The following is a 23677-nucleotide window of genomic DNA, read 5'->3' as shown; positions in this document are numbered from 1 at the left end:
GATGATGGGGGGGGAAGAAAAAAAAACTTTGACAATCCCTATATGACCGCTTCGCTAGCGGCGGTCATAAAAAACCTAGCATGCATGGACAGTCTTCTTTCAACCCAGATATTGCAGCATGGAAAAGTCACAACCCACGAGAAAACAAAAACAAACAAATATCCTAAACAGGCAAAAGCGCAGTGCACTTTTGGATGTGTTAGCTGTAGTTGCACTTACAGTAGTGGTTAGCGATTGATCATGTTGCTTTTTCAAATGAAATGTGTTGTGCACAATATGAAGTGGACAAATAAAAACATGATGTTGGGATAAACACAGACAGTGAATCCCCACCCACCCACCCCCTGTAGTGAACCATTAGCTCCGCCCCTACAGTAGTGAGAAAAACGGTAGTTTGTAGTAGCTAGTAGTTAAGTACTACCCTAGATTAACTTAAAAAGAGCACTGATTAGATCCTACAGGAGAGGAAAGGCGGAGAGACAATGCAATTTCTCAATCTGTATGTGGTATTCTGCAATGTTCACATCTAGTAAGCGATGCCTCAAGAGAGGATTGCATGGTATCCAACTTTGGGCTGAAATTCTAATGTAATAGCAACCCAAAATAATAAACTCGGTTTTTATATCAAAGAATCAGAAGTTGATCATGGCATGCACAGATCAACTGTGCTTTTGAACAGATATTTCTACCATCATGCTTCAGGTGACATGAATGGAACAATCATGAGACACACATATTTTTCCTTGAGGGCTGACATAAGGCTGACATAAGATATATATAATCACATCATACTTTTCCCAGGTGTGGGTAGCCTATACTGTCTTGAAAACTATATAGCCTAGCATAATGCTTGGGGCAGCCGTACTGGTTAGTGCTTTGGACTTGTTACCGGAGGGTTGCCGGTTCGAACCCCAACCAGTAGGCACGGCTGAAGTGCCCTTGAGCAAGGCATCTAACCCCTCACTGCTCCCCGAGCGCCGCTGTTGTTGCAGGCAGCTCACTGCGCCGGGATTCGTGTGTGCTTCACCTCATTGTGTGTTCATTGTGTGCTGAGTGTGTTTCACTAATTCACGGATTGGGATAAATGCAGAGACCACTCACGGGATCAAAAGAGTATATATACTTATACTTAATAGATGGCCCTACAAAGACCAAAGAGCTTAATAGTAGAATTAATGTGGTGTTGGTGGTTGTAAATGTCTAATGTTGAATGAGTGTCTACCAGAATGCAGTGCGTGTGAATGCTAGAATGTGTACAGTAAATGTCTGCTATTGTAGTTGTACTCGCGTTTACCCTGTTGTGTATCTGTTAGCATGTTTAGTCTCTTTGGTTATACCTTGTGTGTTTATACCCGTTTTGATGTGTGTGGTGAATCCTTATTGTGTGTTACATGTGTGGCTGAGACTATCCCTGTGTTGCCCTATTAGATTAGATTAGATTCAACCTTATTGTCATTGTGCAGAGTACAAGTACAAAGACAACAAAATGCAGTTAGCGTCTAATCAGAAGTGCAAAAAAAGCAGAAAAGTGCAATGTGATATACAAGTAGGGTTGCAAAGGGGCGGAAAATTTCCTTGGGAAATTAAGCTGGGGAATTTTGGAAATATTCCAAATTAGAAACTTTCATGGAATTAAAGGAAATTATGTGAATTAATGGGAATTTACGGGAATGATCTGGGAATTTTTGGTAACTCCTACTGTTTCATATACAGACATTAACATTTTGTTTCATAATAAGCAATATGATTTGTTTGTTCGTATTTTCACTTAGCATACAAAGATAGCTAACATGCTAGCGGGAATCCCATTCTCTGCCTATGGTTTACTAGCGTGCTAAGCTAGCAACACTGAAACCACTGAACTGCCCAAGATACACCACGCCACTCAACAACAAAATCCAATTGGTTGGAACATTGACTGACAATCAGTTTGTTCAGTTAGAATCCCAGAAAATGATAAAACAAATAAAAATATAATGGCAACATACCACCCCAACCAAACCTTATAGATTATGTAAATTATATATAAATTGTCAATCAGACAGATTAATCGTCCCATTACAGTTTATGCAAAATGACGTACACCCATTTGAATGAAGACTCTGTTTGCAAACTTCCACTAGTTATTCCCACATTTTCACTGGGAATTTATTTTCCCCATGCACATGAACGCATCATAGGTTTCCTTTATGTCTAGTAGCCTATGCTGATTGCTGTGTGCATGGGATTGACGTATGTGCAGGGTAGAAATTTGACTGAAATTGCATTAAATCAGGTTGTTTTAACTAATATTATGCTGCAAGATGGGGTTTTGTCCACTACATTTAAGTTCCCTGTTATAGACTAACTTGCCATATTACAAATTCCCAGTTTATTCCCATTAATTCCTGTTTATTCCTGTTCATTTCCGTATATTCCCGTTAATTCCCATGGAAAGTTTCCAACTTTGAAAATTCCCGAAATTTTGCAACCCTATATACAAGGTATATAGACAGGTGGTGCATAAGCAGGACAATAAATATTTAAAGCCTGCCACAATTCAGCCACCTGGGTGCAAATTCTAGCAGGAGCATAACTCGGTGTAGGCAACACTGATTATTTTATTTTTCTTGCTACTGAAAGCATTCCATGACCACAAACAACAAAGTGGAAACAAGTCAAGTAATGCAAGACGCTGCACCATCTGGTGGACAAACTATGTAACGCCAATATTGGGAATGCAGCCTAAATGAAGAATCAATATTCGGTTTTCCTTTACTGAATTTAAAATTATTTGTCGGCCGTTATAATTTCCGATACCGATAGTATGTGCGTGCCTGTGTGCATGTGTGTTTATGTGTGCATTTGTGTGTGCGTGTGTGTCTGTGCGTGGGTGTGCATGCATGCATGTGTATGCATGCCCCCAGGGACCAAACATGTTTTACCCATAAAAGTAGTTACATGCCCACCAAGTTTCATGTGTGAATCGTTGACCAAAGATTCAGGAAGTAGATGACGGGGGGGAAAAAACAAAAACTTTGACAATCCCTATCTGTGGTCATAATTATATATGTGCTGGACAAGTTTGCTGAACTTTGATCAGGTTGGCAAGATAAGAGTCCATCATTTCTAGTCTGGACTGTCTGAAACAAACAAACACAACACTAACACTTCAATAGACTACGTGCACGAATGGCTCATTATTGTTTTGTGAAAAGATAACAGTCATGAAATCACCATCACACACATGCACACACACACACAGTATGGCATATAGTACATAAACTTAGCACATCATACACACACACACACACTAGGATGGCTATGACATTTTATTATCATTAAATTGAAATACACGCAATCAATAAGATAGTTTATCTTAAGTTTAATATGAGCATATTGAAGCATATTGGAAACAACTACACTAGTAGAACACTGCCAAACACACACACACAAACACATTTTACCACCAATGAGCATCTGACCGGATTAACCCAGACAGACAGTAGCAATGTCAACAAACAGATGAATTGAAGTTGTAGCTCTTCCCAAAGTGAACGGGTCTAGTAACAAATAGGCACTATGACTGTTGGACTGATCAGAGTCTCTATAGTGGACGGGGAATGGAGGAGTAGTCTGGTGCTGCACCTCCTCTGGGCCAATGGGGAGTCACTGCATCTGCACCTTCTCTGGTGTCCTCCTCCTGCGACTCGTGGAGGTCAGAGTGAGCTCCACTTCCTGGTCCTTACGCTCATCTGAGGGAGACGAGACACACCAGTTTCTCAGAGAGAAAAACACACACATAACAAACAACAAACACATTAGTGCAGGAACAGTCTAGCTGCTCTCTAGAAAGTCTGTACGCTCACCTGGAGGACGAGGTGTCTTGTTTCAGGTGTGTAGAAAACAGAAGATAAAATGTGTAATGTGTAATGTGTATGCTGACCTGAGTGTGTCATCATGTGTGGTGTAAAGGTAGTAGATGAGAAAAGTGTGTATTGTGTGTGTTATGACCTGGAGTGTGTGATGTCCTGTTTCTAGTGTAGAGAAGATGAAGATGTGTAATTCTGCATAATGTGTGTAATGTCTGACCTGGAGTGTGTGATGTCCTGTTTCTAGTGTAGAGAAGATGAAGATGTGTAATTCTGCATAATGTGTGTAATGTCTGACCTGGAGTGTGTGATGTCCTGTTTCTTATGTAGAGGTAATACCCTCCCACCAGCAGTGATGTGAGGATGATGATCTCTGCCAGCCACACACTGATGAACACTGGAGAAATACCTCCTGCAGACAGCAACATTATCACAAATAATATCATCAAAAAGAACAGTATTTTTTGCATTGCGTGTGACATGTCTTTTGTGTACTACTGAGCAGCCTGTTGATAGTTTAAAAGACTTCCATGACTGGAAGGAAGTTTTATAATTATTGGTCAAGTAGCAGCAGTATAATGTCTGTTTATCTATCTGTCTATCTATCTGCTAAAATGCTTGTGATTAGTGATCAGTGTGAAACAGTCACTAACCAGAGGAACACACACACAGCAGAGCTGAGGTTGTAGATGTTGGAGTAGGTGGTGGTGTTGTTGCCATGGGAACTCCATTGTTGGTTGTCATGGCTGCAGATGAGATAGTTGTGGGGGCAGTTAGATAGATAGATAGATAGATAGATAGATAGATAGATAGATAGATAGATAGATAGATAGATAGATACTTTATTGATCCCCAGGGGAAATTCAAGTTGTTGTTGGTGTCATGGTGGCTGAAAACATCCACACAAAACTCAACTATGACATAGAGCCTTACACAGGGGGAGCCATGACATGGGTCATGAAAGGATTCAAAATGCATGAAAATAAAACACATGAACATAAAATGACATGAACATGTTCTGTGAAAATGGGATCAAATCAGGATCAGCTCAGAGTTGCTCAAAGACAAACCCCTCCGTACTGCTGAGTTCATATCCTGTATCTGTGTGTTCACACTTGAGGCTTGGTGGGGGAAGACAGCTCACACTCTCTGAGTTTACTTACAGCCATTAGAGTCTGATTAGTGAACTTACTAATGTCTAACAGAGCAGATGAGGATATTAACTTTCAATCATCCACTGCACTGTGTCCTTATAGACCCCTTTGAGATCCTCACTAAACCCCTCTGTGTTACAGTGCAGGAGATGTTACATCTGTTATCACATCAGAGGAGAGATGAAGTCATTTACCTTCTATGGTCAGCTGTACTGTGTGTTTCACTACTCTCCCCGTTGACTCAGTGATTTCCACTCTGTATGTTCCTGCGTCTCTCCTCTCTGCAGGGTTGATAATCATGGTCCCGTTATCAGGAACAAACTTCCACCTCTGGAGGACTGATGTGGTATTGAACTCCTCATAGAACACTGACTTGGATTTTCTGAATTTAAAAACATGTTTACTGTTATAATTGAGGCTCAGATCGTGTCCTCTGGTGTTCCTCATCAGCTGCAGGTAGACAGGTCCTCCCAGAGCCCCATAACATGCAGCATCCTGAGTAGCATCACACATGGAATCCAGACCTGCATTAATAGAGGAGATTCATTCTCATCATTTGAACACCTCAGTATGAATGAGCTTTATTAGTTATTTTGTGTTGAACTGCCCTGTGTGTGTGAGACAGTGTTTGGCAAACTCAACTCACATCAGAAGTTCTACACTATTGTAAGCTTGCTGTATATTATTCGTTACTAGAAATATATCAGGTAGAAACAGCACACTACCAGAAATCTCACTGTATATCAGGTAGAAACAGCACACTACCGTTAGGAATATCACTGTATATCAGGTAGAAACAGCACACTACTGTAAGCTGTGATGGATGGGTGGCGTCCCTCAATATGTAGAATCACATAAAGTTCTCTATTGGATGACAGTAGCTGAAACATCCACACAAAATCCAACCTATTGTATCTGTAGAGAAACTAGATGTATTAGATAGATACATCTTTAGTTCATGTAATACTTTATTGTCAATGCACAAATTAAGTAACAGTAGTCTGAAACAAAATGCTGTTTTACATCTAACCAGTGGTGCAAATAACTGACATGTCCAAATGGGCCTTGATGAAATGCGTCGCTAGACTGTTCATACACATTTTAACGGGCCAAAGTTGAAGAGCTGTTGTCCGTTGTTGTTCGTGCAAATATAGGCTGATTCATGTTCCCTTGCATTGTGTAACTGAGGTCCATGGCTTGTCTGGCTTTCACCAGACCAAGCTCAATCTTTTAAGAAATCAAAAAATAAATAGCGGGCAGATCAGGCTGGGTTCACCCCGATATTGTTTCATTTTCCGATTGAGATATCCACGCTCTGGCTATTCTAAATGCAAAAATGCATCAGGGAGTTATGACAAAACTGTAACTAACAAACTAGATCCTAATAGAAAGCTGTTAGCTTCCCTAAGCTACAGGTAGGCCTATAAGGTAGGCCTATTTACAACATAAATTGTCAATAGGCTATGCTGGCGACACAAATAAAATCTCCTTTGGAAACCAATGGCTTACACCTTACAGCAGCGGTCCCCAACCGCCGGTCCGCGGCCCGGGACATTCCTAACCGGGCCGTAGTCTACGACAAGAGTTAAAAAAAATGCATGCAAACTAAATAAACTCAATTTAATTCGCAATAATGTCACATTCGCAATAATACCCACTGACGATGGTGAGCCAGATACCTCAAAGAAAAAAAAGTGGTAATTCAATACGAAATATGACGAGTCATATTTAAAATATGGTTTCGCAGAGACCGGTGACTCGCATGCACCAAGTCCTTTATGTGTGGTATTTGGCGATAAGTTGTCAAACGAAGCAATGAAACCATCAAAGTCAATTCGACATCGAGAGTCCAAGCATCCTACACTTAAAGGAATTATCTGGAGTAAAATGCACTTTAGATCGATTTACGGATGATTGGGAGTACATACGTTGAGTTGACATCCAAATCATGTCATTTGGATGTGTTTTGAGAAAGTTCGATGTTTTTAGTCAAAGCTCGTTAGCGTGGAAGTGAGAAGGGCATATTATTTCGCCGCTACAAAGCGCTATTTTTATACCTCTTCTACAGTTCCAAACAACATTGCACTTACGTGGTAGTGAGTAGAGGGTCCCTAAAGCCAAACCGAAGTATCCCGAGGTCTTTATGTGGTCGGATAGAGAGTCCAGAATGAATTTCATCAAGCCAGTACCTTTCCGGAAATGTTGCCATCTTTGCTGCCAACTTTAGGGGAAAGTCCGTAGGAGTCGATTGCCAAGTGTGCTCTGGAAATTCACAATTTCGTCGCCGTTTAAAAAAAAAAAAAAACATAGTCCAGTCCATACAACTTCATTTCAATTTCAAAAGAAATACTGGACTATGTTTTTTTTTTTTTTTTAAACGGCGACGAATTGTGAATTTCCAGAGCACACTTGGCAATCGACTCCTACGGACTTTCCCCTAAAGATGGCAACATTTCCGGAACATTTTTCTCACTGCAACGATGTGCCATCTAGTGGACAATCGACTACTTATCGCCAATACTGGAAATGCAGCCATGATGATGATGATGATGAATATTTGGCTTTCTTTTAATCCTACTGAATTTGTAATTATGTATCGGCCGTTCTAATACCGATAGTATGTGCGTAGCCTACCTGTGTGTGTGTGCATGTGTATATGTGTGCACCGCCATCAACAGGCCAATGAGTGTACAGTCACTAAATGTACACATAACCTAAATTCTTTTAGACCCCCCCATGGATGAAATTCTACGAAACTTGGCATACCCCCAGAGAATGCCAGGTCAATCATACACATAAAATTTGGTGCAGTTCTGAACATCTTAACTGAAGATAGGGGCGATTAAAGCAGAATGATTTATCATTTTTTACCGGGGGGGTGCAAATCACAAATGAGTGATTATGGGCCAGGTTGATGGGCCCTTGAGACCAACATACCATAAAAGATTCTTCATCCTCAGTGCCACGGTTCAGGTAGTTATTTAGGAAAAACTGCTTTTTTTGCGGTTCGGGGGGCCCAGCAGGGGGGGGGGGGGAGTGGCCCCCGGGGACGAAACAACATTTTTCAGTAAAAGTCTAGTGGGGCTACATACCCACCAAATTTCATGTGCACCGGTGTTTCGGTGTCCCGGGTATCGTTGACCAAAAATTCAGGAAGTAGATGACGGGGGAAGAAAAAAAAAAAGCTTCGCTAGCGGCGGTCATAATAAACGTTCTTAGTCTTGTATCCATTTCAGCTCAGTGTTATTTCCTGCCGTGTGTTTTTGTTTTTGTCCAAATGTGACTCCAGTGTGTGTCACTGTAGCAATAAGGAACAACGGTGGTGAGCATGTAGGTCAATTTAAACCACACAAACATTTATCTGTTTTGGCTATATCTGCTGTAAGAGCCAAATGTGCACAAAAGTTAGAATATTGTTTTGATTTGCTAAAATATGTTAGCTAAAAGACCAGGCTACTAGCTTTCATGCCAGCAGCACTCTTGAGACGTCATCTACCAACATTCTACAAGCACAGCTAAGCTAGTTGGCACCTGTTACACATACTCCCTGTATGTGTGAGGAGGTTATGTCTGTGAGAATATGTGAGGGCCCAAATAGAGTGGGGGGTATAGAGCTTTACAGCCAGGGCTACATCATTAGCAATGACCACATGCATTTAGAGCCCAACACTGTGTCCTTCCTTTATAAGCCACTAAATGAGAAACAACAGTCATCTGTTCCAGTAGAACATCACCAACACATCAGGGCTCCATGAAACTTAAAGTAGCAGTAGAATCATCTAGAAAACTCTAACTTATTTTAACACACACACACACACACACACACACACACTTTAGATAGGGAGAGAGCATACAAACACACGCACACACACACATACTTACCATAAGTTGACGTAACCAGTAGGACAACAAGTCCAGTAAAAGCTCTCATCTGTGGAAGCAACACACACATTTTGACAAATACTCTCTTTCACACTCACACACACACAGGCAAGCCCATCTCTGGAACATTTAAATGAGCCCAGAGTTGAGTACAGCCAGAGAGAGAGAGAAGAGGAAGTTTGACGTGTGTGTGATCACAAACACACACATCTCTGTGCTTGTGTGTGTGCAGGTGACGGCTATGATGTGGAGTATGCCGAGGTGTCCATCCTGATAAGAAGGAAAACGGAGGAGAGGACGAGAGTGGACAACACCGTGGAGTACGGAGAGGTCAGACTGCCAGGCTCCACCAATCACACACCACCAGAAGAAGGTGTTTACGCACAGGTCTGCAAAGGACAGCGATGATGGCACAGGGTGTATGTGTGTGTTTGTTAGTGGGTTTGGTTTGTTCCTTCCCTGCAGTGTGTGTGTGTGTAAACAGTGATGGGGCAGTAGTGTCTTCCCCCACACACACATGTGTGTGTGTGTGTGTGTGTGTTTTTGTGTGTGTGGTTGTGTGTTTGAATGCTCTCACATTAACCTATTTTTATATGTGTGTGTGTGTCCGTGCGTGCGTGCGTGTGTATTTACACGTGTGTGTGTGTGCGTGTGTATGTACACGTGTGTGTGTGTGTGTGTGTGTGTGTGTGTGTGTGTGTGTGTGTGTGTGCGCGAGCGCGTTTTCTGACCTGGAAAGGAGGGCGGCTTTTTCTGCATATAAACACATTGGTGGTGGTTAGTGAGGTTCTCCAGGTGGGTGCTACACATTGGTGGTGGTTAGTGAGGTTCTCCAGGTGGGTGCTACACATTGGTGGTGGTTAGTGAGGTTCTCCAGGTGGGTGGTGGTGGTTAGTGAGGTTCTCCAGGTGGGTGCTACACATTGGTGGTGTTAAGTGGGACTCAGTACCTACCTCTGCAACTGGCTACTGGACTTCCTCTGTCAGAGGCCTCAAGTAGTACGTGTTGGCAACAATACCTCAAGCAGCATCACACTGAGCACAGGGGCCCCCCAAGGCTGCGTGCTCAGTCCGCTGCTCTTCACCCTGCTGACGCATGACTGCACTGCAACCTACAGCAACAATCACATAGTGAAATTTGCTGACGACACAACTCTGGTGGGTCTCATCACCAAGGGCGACGAGACTCAATACAGGTTGGAGGTCGACCATCTGACCACGTGGTGCAGGGACAACAACCTCCTGCTGAACGTCAGCAAGACCAAAGAGATTGTTGTTGACTTCCGGAGAGGTCACACCCAACACCTGCCACTGACCATCGACGGTGCTGTGGTGGAGAGAGCGAGCAGCACCAAATTCCTGGGGGTGCACATCAGCGAAGACCTCTCCTGGACCACCAACACTGCATCACTGGCGAAGAGAGCTCAGCGCCGCCTGTACTTCCTGCGGAAACTCAGGCGAGCAAGTGCTCCACCAGCCATCATGACCACATTCTACCGAGGCACCATTGAGAGCATCCTCTCCAGCTGTATCGCTGTGTGGGGCGGAAGCTGCACTGAATACAACAGGAAAGCCCTGCAGCGCATAGTGAACACAGCTGGAAGGATTATTGGTGCTTCACTCCCCTCCCTGAAGGACATTTACACCACCCACCTCACCCGCAAGGCGACCAAAATTGTGAGTGATGCAAGTCACCCCGCTCACAATCTGTTCGATCTACTGCCCTCTGGGAAGAGGTACAGAAGCCTGCGCTCCCGCACTACCAGACTCACCAACAGCTTCATACACCAAGCTGTAAGGATGCTGAACTCTCTCCCTCCTCTCCCCCCTCCACCCTCAGCTACATAACATCCTGGATATTGGACCCAAAATGGCCGCGTGCACTACTCCACTTGCACACTTGCACACTTGTACACTTTACAACTTGTTGTTGTTGTCCTGAAAACACAACACTTCTGCTGCTCTTACATAACTTGCACCACTATGTCACTTTCTTTCTTACTTAGGTCAAACAGAACTACCCAAGCCTTTTATTGGCCTGACTTTGCACTAGTATTTTATTGACTGTCTATGCACAATTTAAACCAAATTTTGCTGCTCTTATTTTTTTCATTATTATATGTGCCCTCTTATTTACTTACTTTTTTGTTTACTTGAATGTTATGTTTGTCTGTGGACTTAAATTGGTAAAATATGTCTTGTCTTCACCGTGGGATAGAGAGAAACGTAATTTCGATCTCTTTGTATGTCTGGAACATGTGAAGAAATTGACAATAAAGCTGACTTTGACTTTGACTTTGACTTTGACTTTGAAGTGAGGTTCCCCCTCCACAGTAAAACATTGTAAAAGTGCTATATATCTACCCTGTCCTTTGACTGACACATCACACACATCACTAACAGCTCTGAACTGCATTTCTAAACTCCCCTCTCTCACTCCATCTGCCACTGAGACAGTCACTCATGCCTTCATCACCTCCAGGTTAGATTACTGCAACGCCCTACTCATGCTTTCATCACCTCCAGGTTAGATTACTGCAACGCCCTACTCATGCCTTCATCACCTCATGCTTTCATCACCTCCAGGTTAGATTACTGCAACGCCCTACTCATGCCTTCATCACCTCATGCTTTCATCACCTCCAGGTTAGATTACTGCAACGCCCTACTCATGCCTTCATCACCTCCAGGTTAGATTACTGCAACGCCCTACTCATGCCTTCATCACCTCCAGGTTAGATTACTGCAACGCCCTACTCATTGGCATCTCATTCAATAGATTACACAGTCTGCAATATATTCAAAACTCTGCTGCTAGGGTGCTCAGCTGTACTAGGCCATGGGATCACATCACACACCCCCATCCTCCAGCAACTACACTGGCTCCCAGTTCAGTACCGCATCCAACACAAAATCATTCTCCTAGTACACAAATCTCTCCACAATCTGGCCCCTCCCTATCTTTCAAATCTCCTAACCCCATACACTGTGTTACACTGTGTTTACTGTAATTTCGTTACTTTATTGGGTAACAAAGTAATGTAATGCATACTGAATAACTGTAACATTCACAATATAGCCTATATTGACTTATTGTTGGCATGACCCCCTCCCCACCCCAAACACACACACACACAAATGCATTAAAAGGGTGGGAGTTGGCTTGGAGGAACAGACCATTTGTGGGTGAACCCCACCACTGCTCCAAGTAACCCCAGCTCCAAGATCTGAGAATATATCATAGACACGCACACATACACACACACACACACTCACACACACACACACACTCCACATACACAGGCACGCACACACCAGAGTTGTGCACAATTCAAACTGCAGTTCTGCTTCCTGTTTGCTACCTCAATTGAAATGCAAGAGTAATTCAAGAATTGAATTGAAATTTAAGACCCAGTTTCAATTCAATTCTGGAATTTTTCACAAGCCTGGCACAGACACACACACACACACACACAGACTCCTTTAAAGTCTGTGTGTGTGTGTGTGTGTGTGTGTGTGTGTGTGTGTGTGTGTGAGAGAGAAAGAGTATGTGTGTGTGTGTATTAAGTCTGCAGAACATCAGGCAGTGTTTTTCAGGCAGGCCTTAACCCACCCCCCACAAGCACGCCATATGGCAACTGTGGCAAGGAAAAAGTCCCATATTCCAGGAAGAAACCTTGAGCAGAACCTGACTTAATAGGGGGAGCCCATCTGCTTCTGGCTGGCTGCGCCCTCCAATAGTAGCAGATGTAGAATAATCTGAAAATGTAGTCTACAGGATAAGATGAGTTAACTAAAAGCTTTCCTGTACAGGTATTTTTTTTGTGTTTCACATCTCTGCATCAGCAACAAGTCCTCTCCTCAAGTGACCCTCTGCATCTGACCATAAAGGCCACAGACTACAGCTCAGCATATTTCCGATATAACACCCCCATACACAGACACACACACACACACACACACACATACTCACACACACACACACACACACACACACACACACACACACACAGTCAAAACCCAGTCAAAATACTCTCTGTGTTATAGGTCTTATTGACCTCTCATGGCTCAATGTTGAATTACATGACTTGAATAAAAAATCATCATAATAACATCACTTGAATCTTTCTGCGTTGTAATTTGACACACATTGTAAACGGTCACTTCTCATGTTTCTCTAATAAGAACCTTCTGCTTCTAGTTCCTCTTTTTTATTTTCCATCACTTCACCATCACAGTGGTTAAATGTGTTCCTGATGCTGAGGTCAGAGTAGCTGTGCCCTTACACACATACTGTAGGAGGAGACTCAGTCATTTTCACAAGAGCAAATTATTTGGGAAAAAATCACTATTTTTAGTTTCAATATTTATTACATGTTTACTGTGAATTTAAACTACTCTCTTGAATGAGAATATAGAAGCCAATGAAAGATAGAAGAGCTTTAAGTTTTGAGCAACAGTGTGAACATGATGTATCCAAAATGTCATATTATGGCAAAAGTGTTTATAATGTGAAGCGAATGCTTGCTTTAGAGATATGTTTATGACATTTTGAATGTTGTGTGTCATTTTGCTGGAGATTTGAGGCATTTTGTATTTTGAGCGAGCAATTCTGGGATTTGTGTATAACGTTTTGAAAAATAGACACAGAGTTTTGTAAACAGTTGTAAAAGACTATAAATAAGTTATTGAAGCAAAATTGCAAATAAAAACTTCTTTTTTCACTTGAAGATTTTGGTGTTGCAATTTGACACACACTGAAAAAGGTCACTTCTCATATTTCTCTAATAAGAATCTTCTGCATCTAGTTCCTCTTTTTTATTTTCCATCACTTCACCATCACAGCGGTTAAATGTGTGAGTTTGTGTTGTTTGTTTGTTTATGATTATTTTAGCTCCTGGTGGTGATGTCAGTGAGTAGCTGTGCCCCTACATGCCTTATATGGTCAAATACTGTAGGGCCTTCTCTGGACTGACCAACACACACACACGTTAAGGTCAAATACTGTAGGGCCTTCTCTGCACTGACCAAGACACACACATGTTACGGTCAAATACTGTAGGGCTTTCTCTGGACTGATCAACACACACACACGTTATGGTCAAATGGCACCTTCTGTGAGCTGACCACAACACACATTTAGTACTTGAGTTGCACTCCAGCTGACCAACTGAGACCAGGGTGTCTGTGTGTGTGTGTGTGTGTGAGAGAGAGAGTGTGAGTGTGTGTGTGTGTGTGTGTGTGTGTGAGCCCTCACTCCTCCTGCTGTGAAGGAGAAAAAACTGTTTCCACATCACAGCGTCACCCACCCATAGGCCCAGTGTTGTCCTGATGAGTGTAGCACCTCAAACTATCTGGACATGGATATGAATGGGACATGAATAGTTAGTCTTCTACTCACCTATTAATCCCACTCACCTGTCTGTGTACCTATTAATCCCACTCACCTGTCTGTGTACCTGTTAGCCCCACTCACCTGTCTGTGCACCTGTTAGACCCACTCACCTGTCTGTGTACCTATTAATCCCACTCACCTGTCTGTGTACCTGTTAGCCCCACTCACCTGTCTGTGCACCTGTTAGACCCACTCACCTGTCAGACAGACATCAGACAGATGTTTGTGCTGTTGGTCCATCTCCTGTCCAGGATATTGTTTTCTCATGCAGCATAGATCATTGAATCGGATTAGACCATTAGCATCTCGGCCGATAGAATCACGCTTAAGATGACTGATTTGACATGGAACTATACTCTCATTCAGGCGTATTAATCCAGTCACTCTCTGCTGCAGTTCAACCTTGTTGCTGGAAGTTAGTTTATGGGGACTATTTTCAGGTGCTGCGTGATATCATTGTGCTGCTGTGCCCATGGTAGGTTCACAACGTTCCTTGATTATTATGCTGGAATGAGAGTATAGTTCCATGTCAAATCAGCCTAGAAAATCGCCACGTTTAATTTTCCGTTAGTCTTTTTACACTTTCTAACTTGAAAAGAGACAAATAGGAAAATTACCGGAAATCTTATTTTTCAACATTTTCGTCATGCCCCGAACCCAAAAGTATTTTACGCATGGGCCCCAAATTCTCCAGCAGCACCCAACTGTATGTTTATTACAAGCATTATTGTCCTACTATCATCCTATTTGTAAAGAGCGCTTACCAGCAGGCATGGGCTACAGGCTTTCTACTGGAGTTAGCACGTTTACTACAGACATTACAGTAACATATACTGGATGGATAGATGAATGGATGGATGATTCTACTGAATGTGTCTTTTCAGCGTTCTCTTCCTGCAGCAGTACCTCCACTTCAGAGCTGTCATATGTGGGCCTGTACAGCCATCAAATGGACCTGTCTGATCTCACACTGCAGTGCTTCCCCCTACTGGTCATACCATGGGAGACATTCTGCCCTGATGGAGCTACAGTTCACAAACAGCTTTTCTTTTAGCCAGTATCCAATTCACACACACATACACACACACAGCTGAGAACATGCATTCTCTGCTCTTGGCCTCTTCAGCTGTTTATTTGAGTTAATATCAACAGAGAATCCTCTAATGCAAAACTATACTGTACATACACAGATGACAAAAAAACATGAAAAGATAACAGTCATGAAATCACCATCACACACACACACACACACACACACAGAGAGAGAGAGAGAGAGAGAGAGAGAGAGAGAGAGAGTATGGCATATAGTACATAAACTTATAGCATATCACACACACACACACACACACAAACACACAGGTCCACACTAGGATGACTGTTATTTTATCATTAAAGAAGCACTATGCAGGTCTGGTTATTCCTTCGCTGTTTCTGGGTTTTCGCCGGATTTGGGCTCGCATTTTTCACTACACAGCTCCCCCTGCAGCTTCGGTAGCAAGTGACTGCTACGCTAAACCCCCACTAGCTAGCGAGCTAGCCATCAAGAAACCAAGCTAAACACATACAGGGCTCACAATAAAATGGTCGAGCAAACACATTGTTCGAGAGACTATCAAACCACATTACAAAGTTCATCCAAGGGTAGGCTACTTACAATTTCAACAGCAACAAAGCAACGTCGGCGTCTTTTCGAAACTACAATCTGACTACATTTTTGAGGCGCGATTAGATTGAGTCACATCCGGATTTGTTCGGACCGGGACCAGAAAGTTGCATATTCGTTTTTCCGCGGAGAAGCGATAGGGGGAGACGAAGCACCCACCAAACGACCCAGAAACTGTTGTAGAACCATCAGAACGACTCTCAACCTGCATAATTAAGGTCATTTTTGCTAAACTAGTAGAACTGCCGCTGCCAAACACACACACACACACACACACACACACAAGCACCAGCGAGCATCTGGCCCAGAGGAAACCAGACAATAGCATGAAATCGCCAATGAACAGCAGAATTGAAGTTGGAGCTCTTTCCAAAGTGAATTAAACAGGCTACTATGACTGTTGGACTAATCATGGTCTCTATAGTGGATGTGGAATGAAGGAGTAGTCTGGTGCTGCACCTCCTCTGGACCAATGGGGAGTCACTGCATCTGCACCTCCTCCTGAGGGAGACGAGACACACCAGTTTCTCAGAGAGAAAAACACACAAACAACAAAGACATTAGTGCAGTAACAGTCTAGCCACTCTCTAGAAGGTCTGTACACTCACCTGGAGGATGAGGTGTCTGTTTCAGGTGTGTAGAAAACAGAAGGTGAAATGTGTAATGTGTACGCTGACCTGGGGTGTGTGATCACGTGTGGTGTACATGTAGTAAAGGTGTGTATTGTGTGTATTCTGAACTGGAGTGTGTGATGTCCTGTTTCTAGTGTAGAGAAGATGAAGATGTGTAATTCTGCATAATGTGTGTAATGTCTGACCTGGAGTGTGCGATGTCCTGTTTCTTATGTAGAGGTAATACCCTCCCACCAGCAGTGATGTGAGGATGATGATCTCTGCCAGCCACACACTGATGAACACTGGAGAAATACCTCCTGCAGACAGCAACATTATCACAAATAATATCATCAAGAAAAACAGTAGTTGTTGCATTGTGCCCATTTTGTTTTCCAACCACAGGCCTGGCATGGAGTGTGTGTTTGTGTGTGTGCGTGTACGTGTGTGTGTGTGTGTGTGTGTGTGTACATGTGCGTGTGTGTGTGTGTATGTGTGTGTTGGGTGGCGTCTCTCTCCCTGAGCTGCATATGAGACCAGTGGAGGGACTGTGTGTCCAGTGGGACTGATCCTGCAGACGTTTCAAACACCGCGCACTTCTACTGAAAACTACAAAACTATTTGTTTAAAAGATATCACCATGACGGAAAGAAAGTTTGTGAAAGTGTGTAATTCAGTGTGGAACAGTCACTGAGAAAGTGTAAAATAGTAACTGACCAGAACATCCAAACAGCAGAGGTGTGGTGTGTGTGCTGCTGACGTGGTTCCTGACGCTGCAGGTGAGTTGTCCAGTCACATCCCCCCTCAGCAGGAGAGTCTGGTTATCTGAACTGACATCAGCATCAGCTTCACCCAGAGGCCTCCCATTCAGAGACCAGCTGAACTGAGGACTGTCCCCATTGGAGGAGCACCTCACACTCCTCTCCCCATTGGCTGAGCAGCTGATTGACAGGTCCACATCAGACAAGGGGGCTGCAGAAGGGGAGGAGGAATTATGCAAATGTATACATTTAGGGAGCTGTTACTTACTTATTGATATTATTATTTCTTGAACATGAACTTGTAAACCCCCAACATCTCTGCCAAATCCATCTCTCTCTGCACTGAATCTTCAATATGTGTAACAGTTTTAACAGTAATAGTCAGCACAGCCTCAGCAATGAGTTGACTTGCATGTTATGTGGAATAATGTGTGGAATAATGAACCTATAAACCTCTAATCCTCACTGTGGTTCAGTGTTAATGTTCAGAGATGAAGTGATTTACCTTCTATGGTCAGCTGTACTGTGTGTTGTCCCACTGATGTCCCTGTTGATGCATAGATCACCACTCTGTATGTTCCTGCGTCTCTCCTCTCTGCAGGGTTGATAATCATGGTCCCGTTATCAGGAACAAACTGCCACCTCTCGAGGACTGATGGGGTGTTGAACTCATCATGGAATCCTGGCTTGTTTTTTCTGAATGTAAAAGCTCTCTTGTTTTCACGGTAGAACTTCAGTTCACATCCTCTGGTGTCCTCAATGAGCTGCAAATAAACAGGTCCTCCCAGAGCCCCATAACATGCAGCATCCTGAGTAACATCACAGACGGAGTCCAGACCTGCTTTAAGAGAGGATATTCATTCTCATCATTTGGACACATCAGTAAGAATGAGTCCAGACCTACATTAAGAGAGGAGATTCATTCTCATCATTTGAACACATCAGGAAGAGTCCAGAGCTGAACAGATAGAAACCCTTTACTGATCAACCTGTCAAGCTTAGATACTTTTTCCTGTTAGTATTCCATTCTCTTATAGCCAATCAGAGTTGTGGACATCATGGCATTTACATGAGCTTGCCCCAGAGCAGAATCATTATTGACCTGCCTGATGTCTGTATTACAGATTACAGAGGAAATCATGATTACTGTAAATCACTCATGTGTGAAGTCACTGACCAGAGCAGAGCTCCATCAGTCTGGTGGTGTGTGTGCTGCTGACGTGGTTCCTGACACTGCAGGTGAGTTGTCCAGTCACATCCCCCCTCAGCAGGAGAGTCTGGTTATCTGAACTGAGATCAGCATCAGCTTCACCCAGAGGCCTCCCATCCAGAGACCAGCTGTACTGAGGACTGTCCCCATTGGAGGAGCACCTCACACTCCTCTCCCCATTGGCTGAGCAGCTGATTGACAGATCCACATCAGACACGGGAGCTGGAGAAGGGGAGGAACCACAGTGAGGATCAGAATGTAGTTATGCACATGGCCATGTTTGTTCAGGGTGTCCACCAGAGACCAGGGTTCCTACCCCAGACTGCTCCCTTAACCCACATCACAGGACTGGCTGAGATCACAAGTTGGTGGTAGTGTAGTGGTTAAAGGGCTGGGCTAGTGTTATGGGTGTTAGCGTGGTGTTAGCGTAGTGGTTAAGGAGCTGGGCTAGTGTTATGGGCGTTAAAACTTTGGACCTTTGCAAGGGTATTGGCATGTTCCTTTGGCTGAGGGAGCTAAGCCACACACTGCCTTCCATACCCCAAGGCCTGTACCAGTTTACGCAATGCCTTGCAGGGGGCGCCAGCCACCTTCCAAAGACTGATGGACCGGGTCTTGGATGGCACTGGTGCCTTTGCAGCGGAGTACCTGGGTGACATAGTCAAATATAGCACGACCTGGCAGGAGCACCTAGAACATGAGTACCTGGGGGACATAGTCATATATAGCACGACCTGGCGGGAGCACCTAGAACATGAGTACATGGGTGACATATATAGTGAGCACCTAGAACATTTAGCAGTGGCTAATCAGAATTGTATTCACGATGCCGGGCTGACAATCCAGCCAAAGAAATGTGCCCTGGCTCAGCAGGAAGTCAGATATTTAGGGCACATACTTGGAGATGGGGTGATTAGGCTTCAAAAGTACTCGCAAGCCAACAGAGAGTTACTACACTACCCTGGCTACAAATTACATTCGCTAGGCTGCGTCTAGATATCTAGGCTAGGAAGTGGAGTAGGATTAGACCTCAAAAGGACATAAGGTACCGGGACTGCCCTCGACCCCAGACCAAAAAGGACATAAGGTCTTTCTTGGGCCTTGCCGAGTGGTACCGGAGGTTCATCCCAAACTTTGCTACACGAGCAGCACCTCTCACTGATCTGACCCGGAAGTGGGGTGCTGCACAGGTCCGGTGGGAGGAGGTGCATGAGCGGGCTTTCCAGGACCTAAAAGAGACAGAGTGAACCCGTGCAGTACAGACAGTGCTGAGTGAACCCGTGCAGTACAGACAGTGCTGAGTGAACCCATGCTGTAGAGTCCGGATTTTGAGAGACATTTCATGGTGCAGATGGATGCCTCTGGAGTTGGACTGGGGGCAAATTTTCTCCAGGGGGGAGGCGGAGCAGCAAAAGCATAAGCCATAAGCTCTTTCCCAGTGAGACCAGGTACTTGGTCCTTGGACACTGTAATGCATGCATAACCTTGGACACTGTAATGCATGCATAACCTGATGGTTTTGTCCTTGCAGCCATTCAGGTTTCAGATCCACTACAGGGCAGGGAAGCAAAACTCTGTGGTGGACACCCTAGTATCGAGCCTTCTGAGGGGGGAGGAAATGTGAAAAGTAAAGATCTCGCTTTCACTTAACTTGCTGTTCATAAGTCACTACGCATAACTCCACATAGCATTTGGCACTCCACATACTGTAGCATTTGGCACTCCACATAGCAATTAGCACATAGCATTTAGTACTCCACATTTAGCACTCTACATAGCATTTAGCACTCCACATTTAGCACTCTACATAGCATTTAGCACTCCACATAGCATTTACACTGAAATGTGTGGCCATTTATGTAGTTTGTATTGTAAAGCTACAGTATGTGTTGTCATGTATTATATATGTTTGTTATTATTGCCTATATGTATTCCATGTTTGTTACTCCCTGTTAAAAGTGAGCTCTACCAAATACTTCTATATGTACGGGTGAAAGGGAGAATGGAATGGTGGTGTGTAGTGGTGGGTCGGTCGCGAACGAATCAGTTAGTTCGAACGGGTCTTTAAAATGAACGACCTAAACTGATTCTTGTTCGTTCTTTCGTTTGTTGCTGAAACACCTAGTGCTGCTGTGAATGCCTATGGCCCAGCTTCCTAAGGTGAGAGCCAAACCAATCGTATGCTGTTGTCTGTATTGTTTCTGAAACGTTCTCATCGAATTAGCCAATGAGGGGCATGAAAGCATAGCAACCGTTTCCATGAAAAAAAAAACAAATGGGCTAGTGAGACGATAAAAAAATAACGATTACATTAACAATTCCATTTTACATTTAAATATTGGCATTTACATTTAAATATCTGTCTAATGGTAAATGCATGCTGTCTTTGTAGTTTCTGTGTCATGCCAGGTTAATAAATGTCTCTTCAATCTGTCTCGTTCGTTCGTTCTCACGCCAAGACCCCTGTTCACGCCAAGACCCCTGTTTCACTTCGGTCTGTCGTTCTCGTTCAGTTAGTCACTCGTTCTCGGCTAGAAGCAGAGTGATTATGGCTTTGTAGCCTAGGCAAAATGGGGACTTCAAACCTTTCCATCAATATAATCTTTCTGCCAAGCCTTTAAACATGTTTGTCTGCATACTGGGTCTTTCTTCCTTTATGAATGAACACATGTTTTAAAAAGAAATTAGCTAATCTAGCTGTAGTCTACACTATTTACCTTCAATATGTCAATTTAATGTCAAGGTGAATGAACACATTAGCTACTGCTGCTTTGTCTAAAAGTACACATAATCATGAAGCTGCAGCTATATATTTGCCGCTAACGTTACAATTACAGTGTTGTGTTGACCGTTTGCATAAACAAGGAGCTGAGAACCTGCATTCCATGATTCACCGCTGAACTACGTTGTACCAGAAATGCGACTGAACGAACGAACGAACGATTCAGAACGAATCATCTTGGGGAACTGAACGATGCGAACTGTGTCATGAGAACGAACGATAAAATCCACTACTATATTGAGTTACTATTGCCTGTGATGGCTGTTTTTTTGTTTTCTTTTTTCAAAGTATTTAGTTTGTTTTTTTCATATATTGCACTGCTTACTGTAAATAAACCTGCGCCTTTATCACGTCAACTTTGAGAGCCGTCTATTGTCTGCCACCCCTTTTGAAACTCTCATCCACTGCACTGTGTTCTTATAGACCCCTTTGAGATCCTCCCTAAACCCCTCTGTGTTACAGTGCAGGAGATGCTACATCTCTTATCACATCAGAGGTGAGATGAAGTCATTTACCTTCTATGGTCAGCTGTACTGTGTGTTCTCTCACTGTTTTCCCTGTTGCCTCCTCAGTGATCTGCACTCTGTATGTTCCTGCGTCTCTCCTCTCTGCAGGGTTGATAATCATGGTCCCGTTATCAGGAACAAACTGCCACCTCTGGAGGACTGATGGGGTGTTGAACTCTTTATAGAACATTGGCTTGGATCTTCTGAATGTAAAAACAGCTGCATGCCCATACAAAAGGTTCAGATAATGTCCTCTGGTGTCCCTCATCAGCTGCAGGTACACAGGTCCTCCCAGAGCCCCATAACATGCAGCATCATGAATAGCATCACACATGGAGTCCAGACCTGCATTAAAAGAGGAGATTCATTCTCATCATTTGAACACATCAGTATGAATGAACACAAACATTTATTATCTCTTTTGACTATATTAGCTGTAGGAGGCAATATGGGAGACTAATTTGTTTTTACAAAATTATTATGATATAAGTTAGAATATTGTTTTGATTGACTACAATATGTAAATTCCTAATTTAATGTATGTATGAATAAAATACAGCAGGCCTATATACTTCCTGTATGTGTGAGTAGGTTATGGTTGTGAGAATATGTAAGGGCCCAAATAGAGTCAGGGGTATATAGCTTTACAGCCAGGGCTACATCATTAGCAATGACCACATTCATTAAGAGCCGAACATGAGCTTCCTTTACAACCGATTAAATGAGTCATCTGTCCAGTTCATCTGTTCCAGAAGAACATTTGCCAAGATATCAGGGGTTCATGAAACCTAAATTAGCATTAGTATCTTCTAGAAAACTAAATCTGGTCTATTTTACAAAGACACACACACACACACACACGTACACACACTAGACGAGGAGAGAACATACAAACACATACACACTTACCATAAGTTGAAGTAACCAATAAGACAACAAATCCAGCAAAAGCTCTCATCTGTGGAAGCAACACACACATCCTGGCACACACTCAGGCAAGTCCGTCTCTGGAACATTCAAATGAGCCCAGAGCTGAGTACACCCAGAGAGAGAGAGAGAGAGAGGAGGAAGTTTGATGTGTTTGTGTTTGTGTGGGAAGACATCACTCTACTGTTGTACACACACATGATTAACACACACACACACACACTGCAAGGAGGGAACACAATTAACACACACACACACCTCAGCATACTCCACCTCATATCTGTCAGCTACACTCACTCAAGCACAAAGCTGTGTGTATGCGTGTGCGTGTGTGTGTAAGGTATCTGCGAGTGTGCATGTGTGTACTTTCTGACTTGGAAGGGAGGACGGTTTTTTAATTTTCACTCATTCTACACCCTTGACCTAGTAATCACAAAAGGCCTCACTGTTTCCATAACCAATATATTAAGGACTTGACTTTGTCTAATTATTTCTGTATATTCTCACTGTTTCCATAATCAATATATTAATGACTTGGCTTTGTCTTATCATTTCTGTATATTCTCACTGTTTCCATAACCAATATATTAATGACTTGGCTTTGTCTTATCATTTCTGTATATTCTCACTGTTTCCATAACCAATATATTAATGACTTGGCTTTGTCTTATCATTTCTGTATATTCTCACTGTTTCCATAACCAATATATTAATGACTTGGCTTTGTCTTATCATTTCTGTATATTCTCACTGTTTCCATAACCAATATATTAATGACTTGGCTTTGTCTTATCATTTCTGTATATTCTCACTGTTTCCATAACCAATATATTAATGACTTGGCTTTGTCTTATCATTTCTGTATATTCTCACTGTTTCCATAACCAATATATTAATGACTTGGCTTTGTCTTATCATTTCTGTATATTCTCACTG

The 23677-nt window shown here is 43.0% G+C and overlaps 1 protein-coding gene across 11 annotated transcripts; it reads right to left on the bottom strand.

The window, feature by feature from the left end:
• Window positions 1-3349: 3349 nt before the first annotated feature.
• On the bottom strand, window positions 3350-22910 carry LOC121681287 (hepatocyte cell adhesion molecule-like). 11 transcript variants are annotated; one of them, XM_042060945.1, is made up of 7 exons: window positions 8888-9289; window positions 5410-5529; window positions 5200-5286; window positions 4722-4740; window positions 4505-4626; window positions 4150-4263; window positions 3350-3734 (listed from the first exon to the last, which is right to left on the bottom strand). In XM_042060945.1, exons 1-7 carry the CDS (start codon window positions 8955-8957, stop codon window positions 3649-3651), a joined length of 618 nt encoding a protein of 205 aa, XP_041916879.1. In that variant the 5' UTR covers window positions 8958-9289; the 3' UTR covers window positions 3350-3648. The 11 variants fall into 11 exon arrangements, with proteins under 11 accessions (XP_041916879.1, XP_041916871.1, XP_041916872.1 ...); XM_042060937.1 differs by lacking the exons at window positions 4150-4263; window positions 4505-4626; window positions 4722-4740; ... (1 more) ...; window positions 5410-5529; window positions 8888-9289 and adding exons at window positions 16404-16445; window positions 16762-16875; window positions 18494-18748; window positions 21824-22159; window positions 22724-22910 and having other exon boundaries at window positions 3350-3663; XM_042060938.1 differs by lacking the exons at window positions 4150-4263; window positions 4505-4626; window positions 4722-4740; ... (1 more) ...; window positions 5410-5529; window positions 8888-9289 and adding exons at window positions 16404-16445; window positions 16762-16875; window positions 17273-17527; window positions 21824-22159; window positions 22724-22910 and having other exon boundaries at window positions 3350-3663.
• Window positions 22911-23677: the final 767 nt, after the last annotated feature.

Source organism: Alosa sapidissima, chromosome 14, assembly GCF_018492685.1.
Source record: "Alosa sapidissima isolate fAloSap1 chromosome 14, fAloSap1.pri, whole genome shotgun sequence".
In the NCBI taxonomy this organism is placed as follows: domain Eukaryota; kingdom Metazoa; phylum Chordata; class Actinopteri; order Clupeiformes; family Clupeidae; genus Alosa; species Alosa sapidissima.
This window is presented reverse-complemented; position numbering and strand designations above follow the sequence as displayed.